Source organism: Zosterops lateralis (genome assembly GCF_965231275.1).
Source record: "Zosterops lateralis genome assembly, chromosome: 14".
Lineage (NCBI taxonomy): Eukaryota > Metazoa > Chordata > Aves > Passeriformes > Zosteropidae > Zosterops > Zosterops lateralis.
In genome coordinates this window covers 14,328,406-14,348,568 of record NC_139774.1, presented here as the reverse complement: position 1 = coordinate 14,348,568, position 20,163 = coordinate 14,328,406, and the positions used below count along the sequence as shown (strand labels likewise).

The 20,163-nt window shown below is 40.1% G+C and overlaps 1 protein-coding gene across 5 annotated transcripts in view; it reads left to right on the top strand.

The window, feature by feature from the left end:
* The window catches only part of EBF1 (EBF transcription factor 1), a 267,551-nt gene extending 251,184 nt beyond the window's left edge, over positions 1-16,367 (top strand). For 4 of the 5 annotated variants that reach the window (XM_083871631.1, XM_083871630.1, XM_083871629.1 and 1 more), the window contains exons 12-16: positions 3,608-3,673; positions 4,254-4,431; positions 5,864-6,043; positions 8,202-8,396; positions 12,886-16,367. In XM_083871631.1, the coding sequence (XP_083727757.1) occupies positions 3,608-3,673; positions 4,254-4,431; positions 5,864-6,043; positions 8,202-8,396; positions 12,886-12,917 (651 nt within the window). In that variant the 3' untranslated portion in view covers positions 12,918-16,367. The remainder of the gene's footprint in view (positions 1-3,607; positions 3,674-4,253; positions 4,432-5,863; positions 6,044-8,201; positions 8,397-12,885) is intronic. The other variant, XR_014591142.1, reaches the window with a different exon arrangement.
* Positions 16,368-20,163: the final 3,796 nt, after the last annotated feature.

Below are 20,163 nucleotides of genomic sequence, written 5' to 3'. Positions count from 1 at the left end.
AAAGAAGACCCTCACTTAGGTCTACCTAAATGCTGCTGAGTCCTTTATTCTAAACCAAAAGCTGTCAGACTTTTAGCATTAATAGAAAAGTGGATCTTCCTTGACAAATGCCCCCATAAATTAGATATTAGCTTTAGTCAAACTCTGTCTCTCTCAGGAAATATTTCCACTTGCATATTCAATTGGAAGGACCCTACATGATGCCCACTTACTGCTATGAAAATCTAGGCTTCGGAGATGAAGGCAAAGAATAATTTCTGTGAACAAAAGAATATCTGGAATAACAGATCTTGAGCTTATGCAGAGATTTCTTTTTATAGAACGTGAGTTTCACTCACTTTGTGCTCTGTCTGCTGCTCTCTCCACCCCTCTATCTGTTTATCTGTTACCATTGCAGGGGTAACGTGCAGTAGCAATTGCATTTTAAAAGACATGGAACTCTTATACTAGCTGTCCTTTTTTATAATACCTTTTACAAATTTAATCAATGCATTTTAATATACAATATAGTTTAAGTGCAATATACGATAAATATTCAAGCTTCATCTTAAACATGCTCTAGCCTTTAAATTGTTAAAACTGCAGTGCCCTTTCAATCTACTTACATAATGTCATAAAATATACATTTCAAGGTAAATGAAGTCAGCTACTTCAATTTAGTCCCTCAAACTGGTAGTAAATGAGAGGTTAACACTATGGTGCCAAACCCATTATTGAGTAAATTTAGCACCTTGGACAGCTCTGTAAAATCTTTATTGCTTTCCTGACCTGCTCGTCATGTTCTGTCTATGTGTTCAGTGGCTCTCAGCTCTGATTGAAAGGCAATATATTAGATCCCGAACACAAACATGCTCGGGGGCTGCTTCACTGTGAGCGTAATGACATGGAGGTGAGAACAATTTTCTGGTCACCGCAATCCAAGCACCTTGCAAGGTCTGCTGCTCTAACTCATAGAGGACTTCAGGGGCTCCTTTGTATGTGGAGCAGCTCCCATTGTAATTTAGGCAGAGCTGCAAAAGGTTTAAGATGCATTCAGAAAACAGGAAGTGAGTATCTTGAGCCTGTCTTTAGCAGTATTTTATTGTGTGTTTTTGAAGCTGGTTTGTGTCTGTAAGAAGAGCTCTGGAATAGAAGATACCACTATTTGACAAAGGAGGGTTTTTCCGTAACATCTACTTTGTGTGATCTGAAAATGTCATAAACAAGAAATGCTTTTCTTGTGTGAAAATATTGTTAGAGAAAGTGTGAAACTCAAATTTACAGGCTCTGAAAATGTTGGAAGAAAAAAATAGAACCATTGACTAACTAAGGAAATTGAATGCTACTTGTCAAGAGTGTTTCAATAAACCATCATGACAATTAGTTTTATTTACATGCAATATGATATGGCATCAAAGAACTTCCAGTGTTTAAGAACTGAAATATATTTGATATGAGGGAGAGCAGCTGTAAGAATCTATGTAATTACCTCATTTTTTAACACGGTTTTCAATCTCTTTTTAGATGCACTCTAAGGTTTTTAGCTCAGCATTATATAAATAACTATGATTAGTCAGGTAGAGAAGAAATGACTGTTTAAACTTTCTTTTTTTTAGTAATTTGGCATAATGACAGCTTAGGTTAACAATATACCAAAGCAGTTTGCGGGCTCTGTATCACATTCTAATTTTCCATCAGTGAAATATATACTGCAAACAATTTCTACTGAAGTGAAATAAATCCTGGTTTGCAAAGTCAAACACCTGTGCAGTAATTTTCCATCTGAAATCATGGACTGAAAAAGAGAACATTTTTTCAGTAATGTCTCTGTTCTTCTCTAGTTTTTATCTTCAGCATGAGGCAAAAAGGGCACCTCAGTGTTGTGATGAATGAGGATTGTTTGTACCTGGATGCTGTTTGTGTCTGTCTGTCTGTGATTATACTGCTCACTGGTGTGGTCAAAAAAACCAAAACAAAACCACCACAAACCAACAATTGCAGCAGAAAACCAACCCCAATCTTAAAAATCAAGCCAACAAACAAAACAAACAAAACCCACCAACAGAAAAAGGCTGTAGCAACTTAACTCCTCCGAATCCGTTTCAAATGTAGTGATTTAAAAATCCATCAATTATGTATTACATCTCACTTCATATGTGGAAAATAATTTAAATGTGTGTTCTGAGACAGGGGTGTGTGCAGCAGAAGGCAAGCCTAAATGTTTACTGGGAGAACAAAAATCCTCCATCTCATTTTTGAATTTAGGACATTATATATGTCATAAGTAGTTACTGCAGTATGACAACTATTTTATCTTATATTATAGAGAATTTAAAATTGAAAAAAATGCTAATATGCATCTAAAAGCTTGTCATTTGAAGAGTTGTTCAAGGATTTTTGAAGAGGTTATGGTGACAGCAAAATGAACGCAATTATATCTCTATTTTCTGATCAGAGTCTACAGTATATGAAAATTGAGCATTACTGTTTCTTTTTGGTATAAAATATGGCTATTGTGTAAAATATTTTAAGTTTAAAAGTTTAACTTTGTAGAAAACTGTAAAATGCTTAGAACTGGTACTATTTTTGTAAGCCACTTGCAGAAATATGCCATGGTGAATAGCATCACATTAGAATATTAGAGCAGTACTTAGGGGCTGGGAACTACAAAAATACATTGTTTTACTCAAAGGATGTTCTGAACCGGTTTTGATCGGGCATTTGGGAATCTGCTTTGAAAGATGCCATGAAATAATAAGGAAAAAAATTTTCTGGGTTAATTCTGCAATGCATTTTTATATTTTCTATCAGGATTATCATCAGGATGCTGTAAAATATAAGAACACAGGAAATGCTTTTGTTATTTGAATACCAGTAGAAAATACCCTAAGAAAATATTAAATGAAAAAGAACAAATAAGAAAATGGAGGAAAAAAATTTGCCCAAAATGGAGAACCGAATGTCAGACTGTTTTAAAGTCTGCTGTCCATGCAGGGAATTTTTCCAGGAAACACTGCATGGTCCAGGGCCGTTCTCTCACACTCTGCATGTGTTTTCCTCTTGGGCATTATTCCCTGCACATGGATCCTGCCCTGACCCCTCGTACCAGGACACAAACTGGAGAAGCCAAAGGGTTACATTACAGTAGCACAGGACTGATTGGGTGTCTTCTGAATGTGGCCTGCTGGGTAAGGTCACAATTCCTGCAGCATGCAATTAAGAATAAAATAAACACATTGAAGGGATTCATAACATTCTCTGAATGACATTGATTGCAGTAATCTAGTAAATGACCTCAGGATTGTATTCTGCAATAAACCCATGAGTGGTTTATAGTGCAGATGGTAGAGACAATTGAGTGATGTATTTTATTTTGCAGCACCAATGATTCTCACCTTTTGACTTGATTAAGCGTGTGTGTGAATAGGATGAACCAGTGATTTAACACCATTCAGTGGTTGCTGAGAGTTGTTACAATTAAGGTTTACCTGGTGGGAGTAAAAAAAGAAAAAAAACCCACTACAAAGCACGGTGCACCTAATAAAAGCAAATAAAAGATTCTAATATTTGTTTTCCCAACAAGGAGTTTATTGAACTCAGCAGAATGCTTCTGTTTTTGTATTGACAGGAAGTAATACTTAAGAGGGCTGCTGATTTAGTAGAAGCACTCTATGGTATGCCACATAATAACCAGGTAAATGCATTCTACTTCAGCATTTCTATAGCATGGCTATTTCTTAGATGTATAGATAGATCAGGGGCTAAAGGGATATGATAGTACAATGGGAGACAGGAATAAATGTAGAGGGTGATGCCATATGTGAAGTGGGGTTTCATTTGCTTGTTTTCTTTTTTAAAGGGTGTGAATTTATTGTTTGTAAAAACACCATGGAGGCATCTGCCCACTGTCAGCAGATCCTATATAAAATGGGCGATGTTGTATTATTATGTCTTGCCACCAGTGACTTTTCCCTCTTCCCCTAAAGAGAGCTCTAAGGTGGAGCAAGTCCAGGCTCCAGCCCCATCCTGCCAGTTGGTCTTTTTATACAAACTGTGGCCGCTGGGACTGAGACTTCCAACTCTCTCACCACAGGTGTCAGGATTTATCAGGAACATCCTATAAGCATGAGCTCTCTGTCAGCCAGCTGCTTTAGAAAGAAAAGCATCTCATTTTCGCCTTTGGACAGGGAGCTGCTTCATTTGACTCTGTAAGAAGGGGTTTGTCAGAGTCTCTTTGGTAACTCTCCTGTGTTTTTTTTTCCTTTATCCTGTAGGAGATAATCCTGAAGAGAGCTGCAGACATCGCCGAAGCGCTTTACAGCGTCCCCCGCAACCACAACCAGCTCCCTGCCCTCGCCAACACCTCCGTCCACGCCGGGATGATGGGAGTGAATTCCTTCAGTGGCCAGCTGGCTGTCAACGTCTCTGAAGCCTCCCAAGCCACCAACCAGGGTCAGGAGAAGACTCATCTTCCTCTCCCTATGGATCTTTTCTGATAGAAGTCAGGGGGACGTGCAGAGAGGTGGCAGAGGGGTGGCTCAGGACTGGGAGCAGGGCTGGGCAGCCCATCCCAGACCCTTGGGGTGACACAGGATGGGGCTGCCCTAACTCCGGAAAAGCTCTTCTGCATGTCTCTAAATAGCTTTTCATTCTGCCCAGAGTAACACTTGTATTTGTCTTTAAATCCCACTAATTTTCATCGGCTTCAGCATGTACTTAATGTTAAGTACTTGCTTATGTATTTTCCTGAGCAAGGATGATCTCTCAGTCTGGGCCTTGTGTAGCACTTCTTTATAACATGAAGTTATCCCTTCAATGTTTATCTGTTTAATTTGGGCTTGTTTTGCAAGAGTATTGGAACTGTGGTTTTTTTCAGAGTTTGAGACTTCCATTAATTTTACAACTCGCAAAGAATACAAATATTTTAAAAGACATTTACAGTGCTTGTCCAATTTTTAAAATAAAGTATTTTTCACTTTGTATAAAATCAGTATTGGTTTAATTCCCACAGTTAAAATAAAAAATAGGTGAAGAACATTTTTGCAAAAGCCCTTTGCATTTTGCCATCTCCTTTGCTCAGCTCCATATATTATCCAACTTAAAAATACATTTGAATGAGGAAGTGCTAGGATGAGGCTGTTTCTAGATGAGCAGAAAAAAAATTTTTTGCATTACACTAAAAAAATACAGAATTATTTTAGATGGAAATATTTTATGCTGTGTGTAAGGAAGAAAAATTGGCAATTTTTCTTCTAGGAGTGAAGATGCATATTTTGAATTTCTGTGCTTCTAGAAACAAATCTTTCCTTTTGAATATTGGGATATGAGTTTCCTAAAACGTCATTTCCAGAACTAGATAGAGATTCAAATTTTAACTTGCTGTCAAATTTGATGCTCATTTCCCACCAACATAATGATGAGACCAAGGCAAAAAGACAAAGGATATCCCATAAGCTGGAGAAATACACTACATTTCCTGACGTGTGCAGTGAGCATCTGAGGTGTGTTAAATGACAGTGACATCAGAAAAGATTTAACAACAATCCTGTGCTTTTCACACACCTTGAGTGGGTCTGGACTGCTCACTCTGAAAATGTAGGTCATGTTTACTGCATTTCCTACAAGCAGCCCTTTCAGAGCGAGTGTTCCTCTAACACCCCGTGCTGATCTTTGCTGCAGGGCATCCATGGCTTGCCTGGGGAGCTCTGGAGGCTCCAGCAGCAACCTGGGCAGGGAGGGATCCCAATTTGTGTCCCTGGTGATGCTGGGGGTCAGTCTTGTACCTCTCTGCATTCCCTGGCTGGACTGAACTCCCTCTTGGTTTGTGTAGGGAGCTGTTGTGGGGTTAATTCCAATTTCTGCCTGTGTTCCCTCCCCACACAAGGTTTCACTCGCAACTCCAGCAGTGTGTCACCTCATGGCTACGTGCCAAGCACCACCCCGCAGCAGACAAACTACAACTCTGTCACAACAAGCATGAATGGCTATGGGAATGCTGGAATGTCAAATTTAGGCGGTTCTCCAACCTTCCTGAACGGATCTGCTGCCAATTCTCCCTATGCCAGTGAGTATTTTATGTCTTTTCCTCTGTTTTGCACATTTTCATTAGAAGGAGGCCGTAGATTTTCTCTGATGCTCAATATTTATTTTCTGTTTTGAGCACTTGAAATAGAACTTGGGGTCTTTTCTCTACTCTCAAGGCACTGATCTTTAATGCACTTTGAAGACCTTAGTGTTGCCAGAAATCCTCCTCTCTTTTTTCATGTTACCATTATTAATTATTATTATTAATTTCTTTTTTATTTGGGAGTCTTAAAAGAAATTATAAAGAATAATCTCTCATTATTTAGTCTGATGGTTTCATAACCTACCTTATACTCTAATAAGAAACACTGTTGTCAACTTCTGAGCAAATAATATGTTTATAACCTTTTTAAAGATTACAAATTACCACTAGGTCTAAGCTTGATTGCTTATATTCCATTTGCTTTTTTAAGTAGCATTACTTTGACTTCACTGAGTCAGTAAAATGTGACAAAGACTCTTAGATTTTGTGTTTTAGTGTCAGTACAGTGAATGCCACAAAAATGTGAGTCATACAAATCATACATCCCATGGCGTGAAGAGCTTGTGGTCTACAGTCACAGTCATGGAAATATTTATGTGCAGGACTATCTTTCTGCATTGTGACATTAAAGGTTTAGTAAGGTGTTCAAATATAAATACATTTCCATTGGTAAAGGCCTGTGAACCTCTTCTGCAGCTGCTCACTCAGCTCAGAGGTCCCTGGTCACATGAGAAAATTAAATGAGCAAGACCTGCCCAATTCCTCTGACATTGCTCGTGAGGCATAAAGGATTCCACTGACATCTGTAGGAAGCTGACAGCAGAATCAGGATAGAAGGTCTGGACATATAAATAGATTTATAGGCTGAGGCTGTAGCATGGACAGGACAAACTGACTGCTGAAGGTACCAAGGTTTACACAGCAAATCTGAAGTTAATGGTGTAACAGCAGCAATGGATTATTTTGAATTGCATCAGAATCAAAAAGGGGCTAGGAACTCTGACTAAAATAATTAACTCCAAGGCTTCTTCTCTGCTGCAAATTTAGAACAAATTATTTACCCACATAACTAGTACTTATAACCTGGGAATTGCTAACCAGTGATTATTTTTGTACTCTAATAATAATATAACATGTAATGTTACAAAGTACCTTACTTATTAAGTTGGATTTACTGTCACAGAATCTGCACACTCTGAATTCATAATATAACATGATTGATGAGACATCTCCTTTTGGAAGCAGATGCCAGTAATGCATTTAAAATACTGTGGCAGTGTATTATTTCATATTTATGAACGACGTCCTCTTTAGAATAGCACTTCACTTCCTAGCTCTGGTTCTCTATTCTATTTATATTTTGGGAGGTTTTCTTGGTTGATCTGTCATTCTGCTAATGTCTAATCCATTGAATCAGAAAATGCTTCAATCATGACCTGAAAATTAAAAGGTGGCATTCTTAATTAAATCAATAAACTAATTGCTGTATAGTAGCAATTCAATTTAGGTGCTTTGATTGCTCTCCCTTAGCAAGTACTTCCAGACACAGAGTGACTTCAGACTAAGATTGTATCTGTCAGACTGTGAAACTTTGAACATTTAATTTCCATTAATTGATTTCCTCAGTGTTAACAAATATGATATCAGATTCTCAAATAAGAACTTAAATAGGGTGATTTTTATCTACATAAATGCAAATAAAATAATAATTCAAAGCCCAGATGATCAGAATTTTACTCTATAATATGTAATTATTCACAGCCCAATTGTGTATCTAAGCAGTTTCTAAACAGGACAAAGAATAGAAGTATGGGATGTCACTTTTGGTCCTTTTTTGTTGTTGTTGTTGGATAAGAGGGGAAACCAGCAGTGCCTTCTGAATGTTAAAGTAGTTAGCTGTATTTTCATGAAAAGAAATTTGTTTAAAAACTTGATGGTAAATACATGAGTCAGAGATACTTATTGTACTATATAGCAAAATAATATTTTAAAGATATCTGTTTAAAGACTGAACTTCCCATGTAACACATTTTGAACACTCAGTTCAACCCTAAAAAAATTGAGAGCATCCAAGAATGAGAATTCTCTTGTTTCTGCAGCCTGTTATTATTGAGCACTAAGGAATGCCTTTTCGGGTGTTTTTTTTCCCTTCTAGTTGTGCCATCAAGTCCAACAATGGCCTCCTCCACTAGCCTCCCCTCCAACTGTAGCAGCTCCTCTGGGATTTTCTCCTTCTCACCAGCCAACATGGTCTCAGCGGTGAAACAGAAGAGCGCGTTCGCGCCCGTCGTGAGACCCCAAACCTCGCCCCCTCCCACCTGCACCAGCACCAATGGCAATAGCCTGCAAGGTAGGTGGAAACCCAGGCTGCACACAAGGTGGCTGCTCCCAGCCCTGAGCTCGGGTGTCTCAAAGCCACACTGAGCTGCCCCAGGGGAGAGAAGGCGATGGGGGGTCCCTGGTGGGCTCTGTCCTCCTGTTTCCTCCTGTAGAGAGTAATTGGACTCCACTCCCCAGCCCACCTTGTGCCCTGCAGGTGTTTAGCAACCACCCTATCTCTAACCCAGCTAATTCTGCTGAATTGAGAGGCTGTGTCTTTTAAAGCACGGACCTCCTGTTTTGATAAACACAAATAATATTTCAGCTTACTAATACCATCCTTTTTCTTTCTTTCCTCTCTTATTCCCTGTTGTCGTCCTTTATCAGACCAGTCTTTTGTGGACTCTAGCAAGTACTCCACTGCAGGGTCTCTCCAGGGGCTGGCCTTCTCCTGAAGTACGTCACTCAATCTTCCCTTCATTTTTGTCCTTTGTCATAGTACACTTGTGCAGAAATCCTACTGAGAGCAAATAGACCGTTACAGAGCTTGGCACAAACCCTCCCTTTCATAAACAGGAGATACATTACAAACTAACAGCAGCATTTTCCACTTTAACTCACACCAGGGCAAACATTAGTTTCCACTGATTAATGTACTCCTGTGCCAATTAATTCCACAAATGGTGCAGGCCTTTTGGAAAGCCTATTGAGCTGTTGGTATCAAGGGGCTGCTCCTTTTCTGCATCCCTTCCCCTCTCATTACAAGTACTCCAGCATTAGTACCTAAATCCATTGGAAGGGTTGGTGCAGGAGAGGCAGTGACAGACAAAAGCTTGTCAAACTCAGGGTGCTGCACAGCCCAGCACTGCCCATCTCATTGTTTGGCTGAGTCTGTTTTACAACACTGTGCCTAAACCTCCCCGTGTGATTCCCTCACTGCACATCTCTGTGCTGAGAGAGGCATTTTCATGCTTGCTTAGATCCAGGGGTTTCCTTAAGCAGACGCAGCCAGCTGCCTCCAGCTGCCAGAGGTGGGAAATATTCCATGGTGTGTGTTGTGCTTCCTCCAGACCTGAGATTTGTTTTCTTTCCATGTGCAAATTATCCAAAGGGCATGGAATGGGGGATAAAATCCATCCTTTTTTAAACCAGGTTCAGAAGGAGGTGTGCAGAGCAGGATGATTGCACAAACTCCGTGTGTCACTCAGCCTCTGGAAAGAGGAACACTGGGCTTGAAGAGAAAATGCTGATAGCACCATTAGCGGCCAAAAAAAAATCTATATGCAAGGAGAATGGAAGGAATTCATTCATAAAAGCTTGGATCTAAGGAAAGCATTGTCCTCAGAGCATGTTACACTGGTAAACTGGGTGGAGGGCTCATTCAAGGTGCACACACTCATACAGAGAAAAACTATGCAGAAACTGTAAATTTACTAGGAACTAATAAACACTGGTTACCTTCAGTTAGTATGTTGTAAGAAATACAAACTGTGTCAGGAATAAGACAAAATGAAATTTTCAGGTGAACCACAGCATTTAGGAGATTTTGTTTTGAACACTTAAAAGAATTAGCAGTACTGACATGCTTCAAGTTTTACAAGCTAATAATATTTCTCATCTAAAATAAGAAAAAAAAGAAGCTTTTGAACACGTTAATGTTTTTTCCCTCTCTTCACCTTGTCCTATCTTGTTGTTGTGGATGGAGAGAAAAAACAAGTAACAGGAGAAAGCTTTTTCAGCTTTCACAAGACACAGAATTCTCAGATTCCATGTACTCAGTTATGAAAAGCAATTATGGAATGAGCTGAGAGCACTGGACACAACTGGAGCTGTGCGATGGCCTCCTCATTGTGTCACCTCCACATCTGCATGCCCAGAAACCACACAGATCTGAGCCTTTCCCCTAATTTTTGTTTAGCAATTCAGTTTTCATAATAGGAATGAGCCACCAAGAGATGGTTCATTTCTAGGTCATCACTGAACTTCTTGGTGAGTTAAAGAGACACAGCCTTTGGTCCTGTGCCTCCTGACACCACCTGAGGCTTGTAATAATCACTCAGAGATGCACTGCCTGTTGTGCCTTAATGCTTAAATAAACAACCATGTATAAGGAGGCTGTCTTATCTCTCTTGGGCTTCTGGATACATCAGAAAGCAATCAAGCTTTCCTTATGTAGCTCAGATATCAGCAGAACTCACTAAAACAGCAGCCAGGCTTATCTGTTGTTCTCTTTGCCATGCAATTTTGTAAAACCCCCAAATACATTATTTCTGTAATTTGCTGGCAGCAAATACAAATTAGTGTATGATAGAAGAAATAAAGGCCATTGGTGGGAGCTTTTCTATTCTCTGCCCTCCCTTTTTGGAGGTGTGTGATCTCATGCCTACACTGTTTCCCACTGATATCTCTGTTTTCAGGATCAATAACAGGCTACAGCTGGGAGAATTTGCATGACTAGATGTAGCACTTATGGAATAAAAGTGGAGTGATCTAAATGAAGACTTGGAAAGAATGGAAATATCAAAGCTTTTAGGCAGAAAAGATATCATTTGCCTTGTAATTTAATTCAGAATTTCAGGGCTCTTCAAAAACAATAATGCTTTGAAAAAAGGAGCTAAGATCTGCCTCTGTGCCATTTGTTTCCAACAGCAAAAGGTACATGGCTGATCTGAAACCACAGGGAAATGTCTAAATCATGAAGGGAGGAATTGCAAATATTTCACTTCTTTTGGGCTCCTGCCCAGGGTAGACAGTTGTCCTGTCCTGTCCCAAGAGACACAGTTCTTGACCAATTATTGGTGAAATTGATTTGCTTCTGATGAATGTCTCAGATTGAGTGTTGGAATAGTATCTTGACATTTTCTGAAGGTACTTTTTCTAAAGGAAAGCAACACCTTGTCCTTAAGTGTCCTCTTTGCTTCTCCCCTAAGTGTCTTCCTGTAGGACTTAAAGCAACTTAACTCACCTTTCTCTCCTTTTATCCTCACTCTCAGCTCCCTGAAGAACCTTTATGTGGGGGGGCACAATCAGTACAGTGATTCCACACAATAAATTCCAATAATTGGAATGCTGTTGCAGTGTGCCACCTCTGAGGGTGGCCTGTTGCAAACATGTTGGATGTGTTTTGCATTCTCTCCTTCTCCCCTCATTTTGTTTCATTTAATCAGTGCAGTTTACTCGAGCTGTTCTCCCCTTGCTGATTAGACTTGTAATTCTTGCACATATGGTGGTGTTTGTGGAGAAAACATTTCCCTCCTCTCCCCCTCCAACCCCAAATCTGTGAGTCTTTTACTTTGGCTCTGTTCTTATCAAATAATTGCAGCTGTAATTAAAGCACAATGAATCAGCACCAGTCACGGGGTTGAGTCCTTCCTTAAGAAATTACATGTCCAGATGTCTGGAATGGCAGGCAGCATTTAAATCATGTTCCTGGGAAGTGCCACCAAGCTGAAGGCGAATCTGTTCTCTACCTTTTGGCAAATAACTCTACAACTGGCATTTTAGAGACGTGTTGTTTTCACGGTTTCCATCATAAACTTCCCTGACTACCCCCTGTAATGATGTGCCTGCTCACAGTGATGTCCCTGGGATATTTGGGATGTCTGACCTGAGGCCCCTGTAAATAGAGAGAGATTGAGCTGGAGGTCAACTTCTGTGCAAAACTGTCCCTGCTGACTTTTCATAAAAGTCTGTCTGCTAAAAGAGGTGGTGGTTTCATAGAAAATAAGGTAAAAAGCATAATAAAGAAATGCTGATGATTAAACTTAGCCAGCAAAAGGGAAAACACCCTAAATTAACATTCACCTGTGACTCACTTGATGTAGTTGGAGGTGTCTGCTACAAGTGGAATAAGAAAGATGCTGGCCTGTTAACCCAGGAGTTAAGCAGATATTTCAATTTCAAAATTGGGTTTGAGAGTTCAGATCTTTTTTTGAGCACCTGGAAATGCAGAGATAAGTCCCAGGGCTGAACCTTGACCTTTGGGAGGACTGGCACAGGGGAATGACCCTGCCCAGAGTGCCACTGAAGGGACACCCCTCCAGGGCCATGTCTGTGCTGGACTCCAGCTGTATTTCTCTAATAATAAAGAAATTTCCCTAATTTCCCTAATCCCTGATGCAAATACCTGCTTTGCTTTTAAAAGAGTAACAGAATATGTGGCAATGGCTGGGTCGAGTCAAAGCTTCCTCAGCATTTGGGGGTTTTGAAACTAAAAGCAGAAAAATAAGTTGGGGTCTGATGCTGATATTGAGGAACACATTTCTACAAGAGAATTGGTAACTTCAGCAGAGTCACTTGCAATTTGAATCATTTTCCAGTCAGAAGGAAACTTCTCCTGATTATTGTGTACATAGTTGTCTCTTATGAGTGATATAGATAAATTTAACTCAAAGTACATCTGACTACTTTACTAGTAAATGTTTAAAGCTCTGAGGATTTAAAAGTTGCTTAATAATGCAGAAAATTAACTTTTTCCTTCTCTTTTTCTCTCTCTCCCCCCCACCCTTTCCTTCCAACAGCTATATCTGGCATGATTGTTCCCCCCATGTGAAAGAATTGCCTTGAAGAATTTTATTAATGAAGAGGTTGAATTCTGCTTCAGAGAGAATCTGATACAAGTCCCAGAGTGGAACTTTTTACTCAGGCCTTTTTAAAAATAAAAAAGAAATAAAGAAGGATCTTAAAATAACTGCAGATTTTTAAACAAAACAGAAATCACCATCCTTGCAAATACTGAAATTAACAATCCACAATTGCAAGGTGTTGATTCAAGTTGTCCGTCCCAAATACTTGGGAGATATATTTATTGTATGTTGATAAAAAATCCACTTTTTTTTTTTTTTTTCCTCTGGGGGTGGGGGCTTGTTTTATTTCCTTCTGGGTTTTTGTGGTTTTTTGTTTTGTTTTCGGTTTTTTTAAGGCTTGATTTAACTCAACACCATTTGTCTTTTATAAATCATACAATTACACAAGGGACACTAGAGATGGAACTCCACATTTTTAATTTATGAATTTTTTTATTTTTAAAAAAAAAGCTCTGTAAAGAAGAATAAAGTGGTGTCATTTACATACAAGTCTGTATGGGACAGAATAGAAGTGCCAGTTAGTTTTTAGTAGAAGAATTATGGCCATTTAATTAAGGGTCGGCTCATATATGTTGCTTATCCAGTGGTGACTTGCTGATATGACACATTTTTTAATGTTCTGATTAAATAGATATCACTCCCTAGAAAGCTGATATTTTTGGATTAAGAGGGTGGGGCGAGGGGTGGGATTAGTAACCTCTGTCTTTAATATCAGGCTGAAAAAAAAATGTGTAAATAATATAACAGGAAAAATTCATCCCAGAACACCAGGTTGGAAAGGGACCTTAAGGTCCAACTTGGCCCAAAGCTGGCAGAGGGGAAGGTAAAGGATGGAAACATCAAAAATATTTCCTCTGGAAGGGCAAACCCAGTTCCTGTAGCTGCAATGAGGAGGTGAGCACAGACCCCCCTCTCTCTTTTTGGGTGACACCTCAGAGCCTCCAAACACTCCCCTTGCCCAGGCACAGCCTCACCTGGGCTCTGCCCTGTGGGTTTGGCACGGGGGGCTCAGGTTGGGCCATCCCTGGGGGGGCTTCCAGCGTGTCCCCCCTGCCCTGCTGGTGCTGCTGGGGCAGAGGGGGCACAGCCTCAGGCGGGGTTTGCACCCTCCCCACCCCAAACCTCTCCTGGCCCAGGCTCCCACTGGCATCCTTCCTGTATCAGTCGACCCTCCCAGTTCTCACCACACTCTATCCAAGACAGGGAACTGCTTTTTTGAGTAGTGAAACATGAGTTTGGGGGTGGGGGTTTCAAATCAAAACCATAGCTTCTGTTTTACCACAATAAAATAAAATTGAAAAAAAAAGTTTTGCTATCATTATCTGGGAAGTGTTCTTAAAAATTATTAGTCAAGAGGCAGCAAAGCTCTGAAGATGCATTACCTGATATTTTTTCTTTGCTGTTGTGTTTTTGTATGTAGTTATAAATACTGTAGATTTTTTGTGATTTTTTGCCAAAGTTGTTGTTCTATTTATACATTTTAATGTCTTAAGACAGTTTTTCAATATCACAAAAAAAAAGAAAAAAAAAAGAATTTTACTGCATATTTTGCAAAAAGAGCTCACTACCTTTAGCTTGCACATACTTGCAAATTAATTAAAGAAAAAAAAAGCTTTTTGTTTCTGTTTTTTGTTTGTTTGTTTTACGGGGGATTTTGTAAAATATCCATATAAATAATGTATTTATCTTTGGAATTTGTACATTGCTTTTCGTCCCCTACAAGTTTATTTTATTGTGTATGTTTGCTATGTGAAAAGTGCTGATTTGTTTGGTCATTCACCGTTGTATTAGCTGTTTAAATGTGATTTTAATACATTTCATTTATAGGGTTGGTTTTTTTTAGAATTGTTTAAAACCATGCTTCCATTTTTTTTTTTAATTTCCACCCAAAAGCCATTGTCTATTTTTGTATTATTTGTAAGTTAAGAAGTTTTTTCCAATATATGGCAAAAAGTAGCATATTATTCTTGTAGCATTTAGTTATGTAGATTTAAAAAAAAAATGTATCCTTTGCTTTTGAGGCTTAACAAAAACTAATGCTGTTTTACTCTATTAATATGCATGGGATTTCTCCTCTTTGGAGTGACGCATTTTTGTGCATTAAATATGGGGAGAAACTTCATAGAACTCAATGAAAATACTTTCTTTCTTAAGTCTGCTTGTATATTTCTCTGTCTTTCACATAAATATAAACCAGCAGATTGGATGCCTTAACAATGCAAATCATATTCATTTCACTTGTACATTGTACTGTGCACCAGAACTGTCAATCATCACTAACATTCTAAGAAAAAAAAAAAAAAAAGGAATTGAAAAGCACAAAAGAACTGTTTTGTTACCTTAAAACAATATAACTTTTTTCTAGTCGAGCAAGAAATCATTTACAACGATGCTGCAACTGTGCATGCTTCCTGTATGAATTTTGCAATGGTTTTCACTAGAATGTCACGGTGTGATCTTTGGGGGGAAGGGAAAGAAAAAACAGGATTTTTTTTTTTTTTTTTCTTTTTCATGGTGAGAAAATAAAAGAAGAGAAAACTGGAAAAAAATGTGAGAGACATCAGTTTATTGCTTCTCTGTATTCCAAGCGATTATTCTAATTCACATAATAAGCAACAGCACGACAATGTAATCAAATTTAAAGCCATATTTTGTCCAGTGACACCGTCGATTACTCTCGTAGAGCTCCACCCAGTCCTCTGACACCACTTTAGCCACATTTGTAGTCTCTACTCCAGTGTCCAAAGAGCCTTTGACAATGTGCAGAATTCCATCCTTTTGCAGCTATTTATCGTGATCTGATGAATGGGAAATTATCAAAAATCTCCCCCTGCACCGCCCTTTGTCTTTTACAAAGTAAAAGATGCAGCTGTTTACAGAATATGGCTTTAAGTGGAAACATTCAGATTTCAGTTTTAACAAGGTGAAGCTTCACAATGACTGGATTGCATAAAGTAATTCCTATTTCCTCACAGTTGTACTAGGATGCAGCTAAAATGAAGTCATCTCTGAAACTACTAACCTTTCACCTTCTTATCTAAATCTTTTTGAATAGACACACACACTGTACAGTTCTATTGTTAGAGAAACTAACTACTGTAGAGATTGTTATAATTTTTTTGCAGAAATTCAAGCTGTAAAAACTTTTCAACTTTCACAATATTTAATTAAAGTTACTTCCTGTCTGTGAATACAGCTCCTAGTTGTGTGTTTATTTTTCTGCCTCTGCTAGTGAGTAGATGAAGAAAAAAGAAAAAAAAAATAGAAGCCAGAGGCTACTGAATTGTCTTCCTGAAATTAAGGAGAGCCAGAAATTCATGGAATTACACAGTGAAATGTGGTGAATGCTGGCGCTCTGAAATGCTTTTCCCTCTGTCTCTAAAGGATTTCAAAGGATCCTCACTCAGAATGCTGAATGTTCATCCTGGTAATCTTATTATTTCCATTGTTCCAGTCTCCTGTTTGCCCGAAGGACCAAAATATTTTTTGTAGTGGATTTCAGGGGTATATTTGGCTTTAGGTGCTCAGCTGCAATGAGCTGTCTCTCTCTAAACACAGTGATCATGGAGCAGCAGGCACATCCTACCCTGTGCCAGAGACCCAGGGAGTTGGGAGTTTTCATCTTGGTGTTATTTAAATCAATAGCAGCACATCCAGGTGTGTGTTCAAGGCCAGCTTTGAGAACTGCATCCATCTGTGCCGAGCTCCTTGGCCATGGAGGAGGCTCCTACAAAGGGTTTCCATTCTTCTACCCTTCCTAAATGACAAATCCATCAGCTGCTAGATTGGTTCCAGGTATTCTGTCTCACTCTTTACCCTTCTGGCAGGAGAGGACAGGAGGAATTTTACCTCTGGCATATGGAGGGCTGGCACTTTATTTCTCTGTCACACAGATCTTTAAGCACCTGAGCTAATGCAGGGCTCCAAGAAAGGAATAGGAATGCTGGGTGTTTCAGTTTAAATTAAAATTTACTTTAAAAACATGCTAAAACATAAGCAGCTGGAAGTGGCTTCTTGCAATGTGAAGTGTTGGGTGTCTCTTAAATGTGAGCAGATCCACTCCAGTAGTAGTTAGAGAAAGGAGAGATGTTGGCAAAGTCAGACCCCAAATCTGTTTATTCTTTCAGCACAAGAGATCTGTTTTTTCTGTCTGAGATAATTCTCCTGATTCTGTTTTAAATGGTGTGAATATTGGCTCACCAACTCACTACAGAGATGTTGGGTCAGTGTATCTGAAAAGCAGGCTGAGGGATTAAATTCAGGATGTAATGTAACCTGTAATAGGTACAGCAGTACAAGAGCTCTGCTTCAGCCTTTTGGATCCAGAGACAATGGATTTGATTGAAATTTAAATTTCATTTCATTTTTTTTGAGTGACATTTAGCAAGAAAGGGGGTTAGAATGGTGGGAGGCCGCAAAGCTCAGATGTTGGGGAGTCTGCTGAACAGCCCCAGTGGTGCTCTGACAGCCCAAACTGAGCCCAGCTGGGGGACAGGACTGTAATAGGGGGGAAATGGTTTTTCTAATGCCAGAAGAAAACCCTCCAAAGCATAAGGACCAGCTGCAGGGGCACATCCAGGTGTGGCTGAGTGAGACACATCACCCATGATGGGCCTGACTGTCATCTGTCATCACACAGGGAAATGTGACATAAAGTGTATAATGACATGAATTACTGATACCCTCTAACTTGTGGCTTCTTCCATTTTTTTTAGCCACTGTAGAAGTCATTTTGACTGAAGGTCTGCCCCTGGCAGTGGCATTGGCTGTTATTTTGTGTGGGCATGTCTAATTTTTTATTGAAGGAACCTCAGCAAGATGAGGTGCCTTCACTGTTAGTTTCCTGGCCTTGTCTGTGTCTGGTTATTCCCTTTAGAGTCTCTCCAGGCTCTTGCCACAGCTGTGTTGTGTAATCATTTATGTAACTCTCCTTAGCACCACAGCCCCTTTATCTTCTGTCATTGCACGAGGCAGCTGAAGACACATTTGATGTTATTCACTTGATTTCCTGAGCTCCTTCCTGTTTACTGCCCCTTGCTCCCCAGTCCTCTCGCAAATATTCACATTGTGCTGCTGTGCTACAGATCGGTTCAGCCTCTCACAGAGTCCCTGGCCCCCAACTCAGCTCCAAACTCCTTCAGTTCCACAGGACAGAAGTTTTGGGAAGTGCTTCAGCAAAAACCACATTCCTCATCCACAGCAACATTACAGAAGCATCACTTGTTGCTCTCTTCTTCTCCCTTCACAAACATAACTATCATTGTACTGATAAAAATGTGCAAATCTTGACAGAGAACATTTCAAGCCCAGTAAATACAGTAAGGTCACCTCTCAGAGGTGCTGAGCCTCTGATACTGAGCTCCTTGAGAGTCTTGGTGAGCTGGTCACTGCCCCCTTGTCCACTCATCTGTTGTACTTATTCCTTCCTGTCATTTGCCACCTCCTGCCTGCCCCAGCACCATTGTCTCAATGAAACAATGACTGATTTGGGCCTCATTTGACAGCTCTGTTTCCTTTACTTCCCAGCAGGTGTTGGCTCTGGCATCTCTTTTCCGCAGTATCTTATGCTGATATTTCAGTAGCAGAGGTCAGGTCAATACTTTAGATAAATAAGTAATAGTTCCAACTCCAGAGCCCTCTTCCCTCTTCCTCCCCTTGGTGCCCTTGAGGACAGAGCTAGACCAGAGTTTATGGCACTGTTCCAATGTGATTGGCAGGCCATGGGAACGAGCACACTTCTTAGAAAACTGCAATAAAGTAATTCCAGGACACAAATGCAAATGAGCGCCCAGGTCACAGCCTCACAGCAGGGACTGCAGTTCTAGGTGACTTTTTTTGTGTGGGCCTACAACAGGAATAGCAAATACAGTGTCCTAACACATATTTCTCCTTTACTTTTAATGACAAACCCAAACCTCATCACTAATATATATGTACATTTGAAGACCTCTATGAAAAAAATTATTTAGATGATAGTTTAACACTTTCCTGAAGCATATAATAAACTCTGTTCTATATGGGCCAGTCCAATTTAACTCTGCTCTGTGTAAGGGAATGAAATTGTCCCCTTTTTTGTTGTTAAATAATATGAATCTCTAATTTTCCCACATTTATCAATGTGGGCTTACAGGACTTACACTTTTATCAGGTTTGTGACAGTCTCACCATGCCGTGGTGATTCACTGCAGCCTGGCTGCTCTTGGCCAAGCACATGAAAAAGGGAAGGACTGATGATGTTCTAGGGAAGGACTGATGATGTTCTAGGTCTGCACAGGCTCTTGAGGGGCTCAGTGATGTGGTTGAGGAGAACTCAGGATAAATTCACACTGAGGATGCTCTCTGTAGGGGGGCAGCAGCTCAGACCAGAGCTCAGCACGGAAGCACAAAAATGCAGCCCTGTTTGTGCCCCTGCCTGTGTTCAGGTGGGAAATTGTGAGAGCCATGGGAAGCAAGGCCTGAGGTGACCCTGGTCATAAAAATTGACTTTTCTGCAGAGTCAAGAGGAAAAGGGAGCACAAAAATTTCATTTCCACTCTGTGCCAGACCCACACTGTGCCCCCCAGCTTTGCAGGGTCCTTCCCACTGTCTCCCTGCCCAGCAGCCCTGCCAGGGAGGGCTCTGCCTTCTGCCTCTTTTCCAGGGAGCTCTGCTCACACTGCTCACCCAGCCTGCCCCAGGCACTGCCTCTCTCCCCCACCTCACCACCATTAACTTTGCCTTCAACCTCTGCTGCATCATTGCCTTCTCCTGAGGGTTCCCTATTTATATAGAGGGGAAAATGCTGTTGCTGGGACTGGAAATATTTTGTTACCTTTTTCTGCTTAAGTGCGAGGCATTTTTATCTGTGATCTCTGGAGACTTATGCTACAGTGGGACTGATTTTATCCACTTACTCAATGCACTTTAGTTCAATAATGATTACAGAACTTCTACATAATATATTAGGTATAGCTGATTTCCCAGGGTTTGTAGCCCTCCATCTCCCCAAGCATTTAAGAAGGAATCTCTCTGTGATAGGGATGTTATGAATGATACACTCCTCGACAGTCATGAGGTAAAAGCAATAGCAGCAGTGGGCCAGGAAGGCAGAGGCAGGCACTCAGCTGGAAAATGCCAAAGCCTGTGGATAATGCAAGCCAAGAGCAGTGACTCTCTTTGTTCATTTTATCACTGCTCCTTGGTGCACCAGCAGCACTTGCAATCTAGTCCAGG